This window comes from Oncorhynchus clarkii, chromosome 18 (genome assembly GCF_045791955.1).
Source record: "Oncorhynchus clarkii lewisi isolate Uvic-CL-2024 chromosome 18, UVic_Ocla_1.0, whole genome shotgun sequence".
Lineage (NCBI taxonomy): Eukaryota > Metazoa > Chordata > Actinopteri > Salmoniformes > Salmonidae > Oncorhynchus > Oncorhynchus clarkii.
In genome coordinates this window covers 56,197,269-56,205,835 of record NC_092164.1, presented here as the reverse complement: position 1 = coordinate 56,205,835, position 8,567 = coordinate 56,197,269, and the positions used below count along the sequence as shown (strand labels likewise).

Sequence of the window (8,567 nt, the reverse complement as noted above, 5' to 3'; positions counted from 1 at the left end):
GCTGCCATTGACTGGAATGAACTGCAAAAATCTCTGAAGCTGGAGACTCATATCTCCCTCACTAGCTTTAAGCGCCAGCTGTCAGAGCAGCTCACAGATCACTGCACCTGTAAACAGCCCATCTACCTACCTCATCCCCATACAGTATTTGTTTTATCTTGCTCCTTTGCACCCCAGTATCTCTACTTGCACATTCATCTTCTGCACATCTACCATTCCAGTATGTAATTTCTATATTGTAATTACTTCACCACCATGGCCTATTTATTGCCTTAACTCCATTATCTTACCTCATTTCCCCTCACTGTATATAGACTTGTTTTCTTTTGTTCTACTGTATTATTGACTATGTTTTGTTTATTCCATGTGTAACTCTGTGTTCTTGTATGTGTCGAATTGTTCTGCTTTATCTTGACAGTAGCCTACCTGGTTAAATTAAAAAAATAGAGCAGACTCTAATGCCCCAAAAAGTTAAAAAATGGGCAGCACCATTAAAATCTTTCACAAATTTGAAGTAATCAACTGGGGAGTCTTGCTATGGGTGAAGCTTGGATCACATAATTCCATCCAGGTCATCAGTAGGTATCAGCCAATGAAGTCTACTCATGAGGCAACATTCCATAACTGCAGGTAGCAGTAAATCGCCAACCTTTCCCTATTCAAACACACTCCAGGTGGCAGTATGCACCCTTTGTTTACCAACTCAGAATTGAAGAAACTTGACTACTTCAAAATGGAGATGGCCTCAATGGCACCATAATGGGGCACAAACAATGCTGTGTCCTCTATCTCTATAGTGTATTGCTATCTGCAGTGTTGTGAATGCTTCACAGTGCTGAACACACCCTATAAAAAGGAGTTGGACTAGTAAAACAGAGGGGCTAATAGGAAGCGTGATTTTTCACTTGTTTGATCAGAGATTTTTTTTTTTTTAACCTTTATTTAACTAGGCAAGTCAGTTAAGAACAAATTCTTATTTTCAATGACGGCCTAGGAACAGTGGGTTAACTGCCTGTTCAGGGGCAGCTCGGGGATTTGAACTTGCAACCTTGCGGTTACTAGTCCACCGCTCTAACCACTAGGCTACCCTGCCACCGAATACAATGAAAAACAGGAAAGAGGATATAAGCTTGAGAAGTAGGTATATTTCAGTAAAATGATAAATGTCAAAAGCAATGGCCACATTTATCAATCATGAGCAGCACAAATGTTTGTACCATTCTTATGAGCATTTCTTTCACATGTTATCACATTTCTGTTGCTCCAACAGGAAAACAGAAATCTTGTGGGTTTTGGTATTTCTCCACAGAAGATATTTGAAATTGTATGCATGTTGATTAGGATGTGCATTGTGGTCTAGAAGTTCTTAATATCAATATAAACAAAACATCTGTAATGACTAATGCATATCTATGAGACATTTTTAGTGGTACCCCCACGGCTTCACTTTCATATCAGAATCAAGCTCAATCACCATCAAGATTTGGGTTTTTATTTTCATAAAAAGAAAAAAATCATACATCTAAATAAAAATCTCCGGAGGTAACCCGACAATAAACAACCAACTCAAAAACGAAGACCCTTCTCAATCCACTGATTAATTTCACATTTCCTCCTACTAAAACCAAAAAGCCTGTTTGAATACTTTGAATATTAAATACATATTTTCTTCCCTTGAGGTAATCACTGATCTGTCAAGGCTGGATTGGTGAAAGCAATAAAATGTATACCATGCTTCCACTTATACAGTCACTTACAGATCAGTGATGGAGAAGGGTACGTTCTAAAGACACTCAAAACAGGCTCAATTAGTTTCATTACCACCCTCTAGATCTTTAGCAAACACTACATGGATGCATCGAAAAGTTTTAAAAAAATGAAGACATCTACAGCACGTAAACAAACGACTGACTCTCTGTCCGAACTCTGACTTTCGTGCTAAGTCACAGAGGAGATTTTGTCTGTTGATAAACACTTTAGTTAGCTTGACAAAGCTCCCAAACGGCTCCGTTCCAATGTGGGTCACGAAGAAAAGGAAAACGTAATCTTGATGGAAGTCTGTTAGTATCGTCCTGCAAAGAGACAATGACACATGTTAGTGTCTAAGGCTCTCTCAGACATCAAACACCAGAGTATGGTTTAAAAAGTTTACAGAAGCTGTTGAGGTGTTTGTGTGTGTACTTACGTGGGCTGTATGAGCGAGACCTGGAGCGTGACCTGTATCGACTGTAGTAGGGAGAGGGAGAGCGCCTGCGACTGTAAGAGGGAGAGAGGGAACAAAAAGATGTACACTAGCGTAAAGAAGGAATAACTCACAATATTAGCCAGCATTGGACAAGTAACCCCATTCATCCCCTCAAATTTAACATGAACACCAGCAATGTTGAGTTAGCCCTGGGGGGAAAAAATATAATATTTTTATTCCAAATATATTCGTAGCTACTTAAGGTTATCTCCAATGTGAATCTCTTGAATAAAGTCAACATCCTGAGTTAACTCACCTGTACTTGTCGTACTCGTCATATCTGTCATATCCCCGGTCTCCACCTCGGTCTCCCCGATCGTATCCACGGTCATATCCACGGTCGTAGCCGCCGCCCCGTCGATCATCGTATCGGTCGTACGAGTCCCGGCCCCTCCTCCCTCCACCACTGCTGCCACTGTTTCGCTCTCCTCCACCACCACCACCATTACTGAAGAAGGGACAAGTTCATGTTTACTGAGAGTTACAAGATTCCCTAAAACAATCCTTGTCTGCATCTGATATGGCACCAGGTTCCCTATATAAGGGACAGTGTGCCATTTCAGACACAACCCATAACTACCAATAAGCTAAGTAATACTATCCCCCAGTATCACTACTTCACACAACGACATCCAAGAAAGAAAAAACAGACACACAATACCCACAGGAGACAGAACACTGGCAGCAAGACATCTGTAAAATTACACAATGAGCAGAGATGTACCATCCTATACTTACTGTGTGGGTCGGCCCATGTAGATGCCAGGCGTAGGGGTGTGGGCCCTCTTGGTGATGGAAAAGTCCACTCTGATACGTCTCCCGTCCAGCTCCATACCGTTGGCACGCTCCATCGCCTAGAAAAAAAAAAAAAGAGACGAGGAACCAAATGATAGGAGTTTAAAATCAGTTACTCTGAAAATGAGCTTCTCTCCATCTCAACTCTGGGTTCTACTTGCCCAGGGATAGTTTTGGGGTGAAGGGTAAAGACACGGTTTAATGCGTGTGCATACTGAGCACGGCTTGCACTGTCCCATTGAGCCAGCACAGCCGTTGAAACTGCTTCTCCGATAGAAATCCCAGATCACGCTTGTAGACAATGTCATGGTGACGTTGGCTAGCTAAGCTCATATGCAGAAACACGTCATCGGGTCTAACGTATCACACCGAACTGCAAATGTGCAGGCCTTCAAATTAAATGCATTCCTTCGATATAAAGTTGTCACTGTCACGAGGTTTGAGTAACATTTCCAGTTACTTAAGACAGTGGCGCAAATCCAAGCTGTGCCTTTAGAGTTCAATAAAAATGAAGGAAGAATGACTTCTCAAACCCCGTCTACAGAGTCTGCTTCGCAAGCAATCCTCAAAGTCTTGCGATAATGGGCCTCTGGGTTTAGAACCTTCATTACAGTGAAGAGTCCCATGTGACTGGTACCACAGCGAACTTTGAGTGGCAGGCCTGACACCTGCTGGTGCTTATGAGTAGTCACACCCAACAGATACAATATGAAAGCTAATGCATAGACTAGTCAGCGTACAATATCAATTGTTCAAGATGAATTAGCAAATTAAAAGGATTTTGAACCTTTTAGATATTCAAGGCTTGAGGAATAAGGCATTTGACACCACAAGTTACCGTCGACTCTTAGGTATTACTGTATTACCCAATGATTAACAGCACTTCTTATGACGATAAAATTGGTTCTGAATAAGACATCACCTTTTTCCCCCAAACTCTCTCTCTCAATGAATCTTTCCTAGATTCCCCTTTCCTTTCATCTTTATTAAAACCCATTGGACAAGAAGGTTTGAGGGCAGGGACTTAGACCTCTCTACTCCAATAGGGGCGTCAGGTAGCCTAGTGGTTAGTGTTGGACCAGTAACCGAAAGGTTGCTAGATCGAATCCCCGAGCTGACACGGTATAATTCTGTATTTCTGCCCCTGAACAAAGCAGTTAACCCACTGTTCCTAGGCCGTCATTGTGAATAATAATTTGTTCTTAACTGACTTGCCTAGTTAAATAATGGTTAATTAAAAACATTTTTAAAATAGGCTGAGGAGCAAGGAGAGAGGATGCAATAATCGAGGAAAGACAAATTGCGAAAGAGGCCCAGACTGCTACGTTTGTTCCATACCTCCTTGGAGTCGTCAATCCTCTCGAAGTAGACGAAGGCAAAGCCTCGGGAGCGCCCGGTGCGCTGGTCATACACCACGTTAACCCCGGCCAGCGGGCCATACCGGCCAAACACTTCCCTCAGGTCCTTCTCCGTGGTGTACAGGCTCAGCCCAAACACCCCCAGGCACTGGTTGGGGTCAGGGTTCGCCTGGAGGTCAAAGGGGTCAGATTTCACAGCAGCTGATAGGAACAAGTAGATTACCAGCCACTGGGAGTAGCACGTGAGTTACCTGTAAATCACTCATCGTCTCAGTCCCTCTCGCTCACTTACACACAACCCCTGATCTGACTCATACATGGGACGGTATTCAGGAGCGTTACTGCTAGACCACAGGATTTGCATGTTGAGGCCCCCCTTCACATTAAAATACTCCAGTGCTCTTCTAATGTAGAAGATAAAAGGTAAGAATGTCTACATACCCTGGCATCCTCATCACCTCCTGCTCCCTGACCGAATGTCTCTTTTCTGAAGTCATGGCTCTATTGACATAAAGAGAGGGAGGGTTAAATAAAAGGGTTATTAAATAAGTCACAGCATTCTGTTTCCTGTAACAGACAATACAGCTTTGGTATTTTCTATACCATACTGAGCTGTAAATTAACACTACCTACAATTAACTATGTACACACATCCTAATAAAGTTCCACAATTACATAAAGCAGCTGCAAGCCCTTAACAAATGTGACAATTTGGTATTTTCTACACCCTACTGAGCTGTTCCTCCACCACAGGGTTTCCCAACCCTCTTCTTGGTAACCGTCATGTTTCACATACTAAAAACTGGAACACTTGCTGTAACTAGTTCACTAATAATCAAGCCCACGACTAGTTGAACCAGATGTGACAATTTAGGATTAAAATAAATGTGAAACGTCTGGTGGTTACCAAGGAGAGGGTTGCGAAGTACTGCTCTACTCATTCAGCAGTCAGACCCTGACCTTTGACCTGTCAGCAAAGTGATACTCACTCTGCTGCTGGTATGGCGGCGGTTAGGTGACTCGCTTTGGCTCTTCTTCTTCCGGTATTCCGGGCTGTAGGAACGGGACTTCTTCCGGTTGGAGGGGGAGCGAGAGCGGCTGTACCTGCGGTTGGAGTGCCTCCGAGAGCGAGACCTGGAGAGAGGTTGGAGGAGAGAGGGCCATAGGAAGGAATGAGGGAAAGGGGAGAGCAAGAGAAAACTTGACCCACAGCACATTGAAACATCACTCTCCACAAATAGAATGGAAATCAATTAGTTATTTCTGCTAAGAGAAATAACAGGAGGACAGACTCACCTGGACTTAGAGCGGGACCGAGACTCTGAGTGTTTGGCGGCCCTTGATGGGCTCGCGGAGCCGGATCTGCTCTCTGACTTGACCCGGACAGGACTGCCACGGTCCGATTTGGATGGGGAGCGAGAGCCCTAATGTTACAGTAGCCGCGTGTTAAAGAGACTCCCTCTTATACTTAACACACACATTACTCAGAAGGAACACACACAAGCAACTTTTCAAAGCCAGACATAAATCACTAGAGCTCATACACTGTGGAGGAAAGGGTTAGCGCTCCACCACGTCTATTACATATGATAGAGAAGATTAACAAAAAAAACAAAACAAATCCTTCACTTGGATTAATAATATGTTTGAACCCTGTCAATGTTAACATATCCCATGTCCCATTTCTTCTACCTGGGTCAAACTAAAGTCAACATGCATTTTTAAACTATAGAAATGGAGCATAGAAGTGTAAAGACACTTGGAACATATACTGTACATTTACTTAACCTAGGGATACATTCATTCTTTCTTCCAGATTCTTTATATACTCTACTTCCTTCTCTCAGGAATTCTACTGTTCTTCGTCGTTCTTCTTTTTTCCATTTTCATTTTCTGATTCCGGGTTCTCTCTTCCCCAAATAGAAACCATTTTCACCTTTAGCCATACACACTGCAAGCGCTTCTATATCTGACCACCAATCTTCCAGTTTCATTCATTTTCCCCTTCCCACTTCTATGTTCTGCTCTGTAACTGTTTTTCAAAAAAGCCTTCGTTTATTCTTGGATATTTTCTTCCACATTCTTGGATAAAACTCTTCACATCCTTCACGATCAATAACCTTAATGAAAAAAGAACATTCAATACAATTAAAGATCATGAATTTATAGAAAAATTAAAAATATTTCGTGAAATGAATATCTACAGCATCTCTAGTATAGCAGGACAAACTATACTTGCAAAAATTGTTTAGTTATTACCCATCATCTCATAAGGGTTTAGTGATGAGTACAACTTTTCAATAGAGCAACATTGTAATACATTGTTGCAGCATAACACTGAGTAAGTGAACATTGTGAGAGGACTTTAGAAAACGGTTTCACTCTCACCATTAGCTACGATGTGGGATGTTACGTTACTTTGACCGCTAATTTATTTAGCTACAAGATTATAATGAAAGATTGCTGTAAACAGGAAAGGAACAGCGGCTTGAAGCTCAGATTGCCTGACTGCAACTGGTACGACAAAGGCACCAAACTTACCTGAGAGCTATCGAATAGCGAACTCGCTCATTTCTGTGTCACGTGCATAAAGTTACGTTTATGCTACCGGTAGCATCATGTACGATAACCAAAGATAGCGATAACATTAGCCAGTTAGCTAGCTAGAAACGTCACCTAGCTAGCTTGCGACGTAGCTAGTATTGTATTGTTCGCCTGGCAACTAGCGAAAGGTAACGTTACGTAGCTACTACTATACTAGCTAACAGTAACGAACCAGTGTATCCTAGTAAGATTACAATAGTGTGCAGAACATTTTTTTTACTACCTTTTTTAAATTACGAATTTTGTTGCGTTAATTAACGTTAGCTGCTCAAACCGCTAATTAGCCTACTAAGCTAGCTTGCCAGAACGTTGCTAACAAAGATAGCAGGTTATTAACTTACCCTGTTAGTTAGCTAGCTAGCTAGAGTACTGTATGTAAGCAAGGGAGGAAAGACAGGACATTGTTTTGGGTTGCGTTGCAACGCTAATACTTACTCGTCCATCGAAGTTTCCATCCTCAATGTCACTCATTTTGTTAAGAGATTAACGATATAGCTAGTGAGCTAGCTAACGTTTCCAGACAAAATACAGTGTCCTCCTTTGCGCTTCTCTGCTCTTTCTCGTGGTGGAAGATGGCGGAGGAGGACGGAAGTTTTTTGTTTGTTTATCAACTGCAAATTTTGTGCCGACGTCATCTTGATTCCTGCCACGCCTGCTTTATACTACGGTTCCATAGTCCATCCATTTATTGATTCAATTCAAATGCGGATCTTGTAGGCCTATGTCTGAATAACAAACTACGATTCTTGACCAGATGTAGCTACGGTATTACAATAGTGTTCCTTGCCATTTCTGTATGACCCATAGGGTCCCCAAACATGTGTACCCCAATAAGCCATTGTAACTCTACCCATTTGCCATATGAACATTGTTGGATACTGACCACCCATACCCAGCCATGGCTATTTGTCTCTTAGTTGATCAACTGCTTTGTGAATACAGAACCCATAGGAAAATATTATCTACGATAATCAATAACTTCAATGATCGATTATCCTTCACCCAAATCCAGACAGCTGATGTTCTGAAAGAGCTGCAAAATCTGGATCCTAGACAATCAGGACCCTCTCTTTCTAAAATTATCCGCAGAAATTGTTGCAACCCCTATTACTAGCCTATTCAACCTCTTTCATATCGTCTGAGATCCCCAAAGATTGGAAAGCTGCCGCGGTCATCCCCCTCTTCAAAGGGGGAGACACTCTAGACCCAAACTGTTATAGATCTATATCCATTCTGCCCTGCCTTTCTAAAATATTCTAAAGCCAAGTTAATAAACAGATCACCGACCATTTCGAATCCAACCGTACCTTCTCCACTATGCCATCTGGTTTCCGAGCTAGTCATGGGTGCACCTCTGCCACGCTCAAGATCCTAAACGATATCATAACCGCCATCAATAAAAGACAGTACTCTGCAGCCGTCTTCATTGACCTGGCCAAGGCTTTCGACTCTGTCAATCACTGCATTCTTATCGGCAGACTCAATAGCTTTGGCTTCTCAAACGACTGCCTCGCCTGGTTCACCAACTACTTCTCAGATAGAGTTCAGTGGGTCAAATCGGAGGG

At 42.3% G+C, this 8,567-nt stretch overlaps 1 protein-coding gene across 1 annotated transcript; it reads right to left on the bottom strand.

Moving 5' to 3' along the window:
- Positions 1-1,476: 1,476 nt before the first annotated feature.
- LOC139373733 (transformer 2 alpha homolog) lies at positions 1,477-7,615 on the bottom strand. Its single transcript, XM_071114651.1, has 9 exons — positions 7,438-7,615; positions 5,695-5,822; positions 5,388-5,532; positions 4,840-4,899; positions 4,379-4,567; positions 2,984-3,099; positions 2,502-2,693; positions 2,186-2,256; positions 1,477-2,072 (listed from the first exon to the last, which is right to left on the bottom strand). Exons 1-9 carry the CDS (start codon positions 7,471-7,473, stop codon positions 2,062-2,064), a joined length of 948 nt encoding a protein of 315 aa, XP_070970752.1. The 5' UTR covers positions 7,474-7,615; the 3' UTR covers positions 1,477-2,061.
- Between the last annotated feature and the right edge of the window lie 952 nt (positions 7,616-8,567).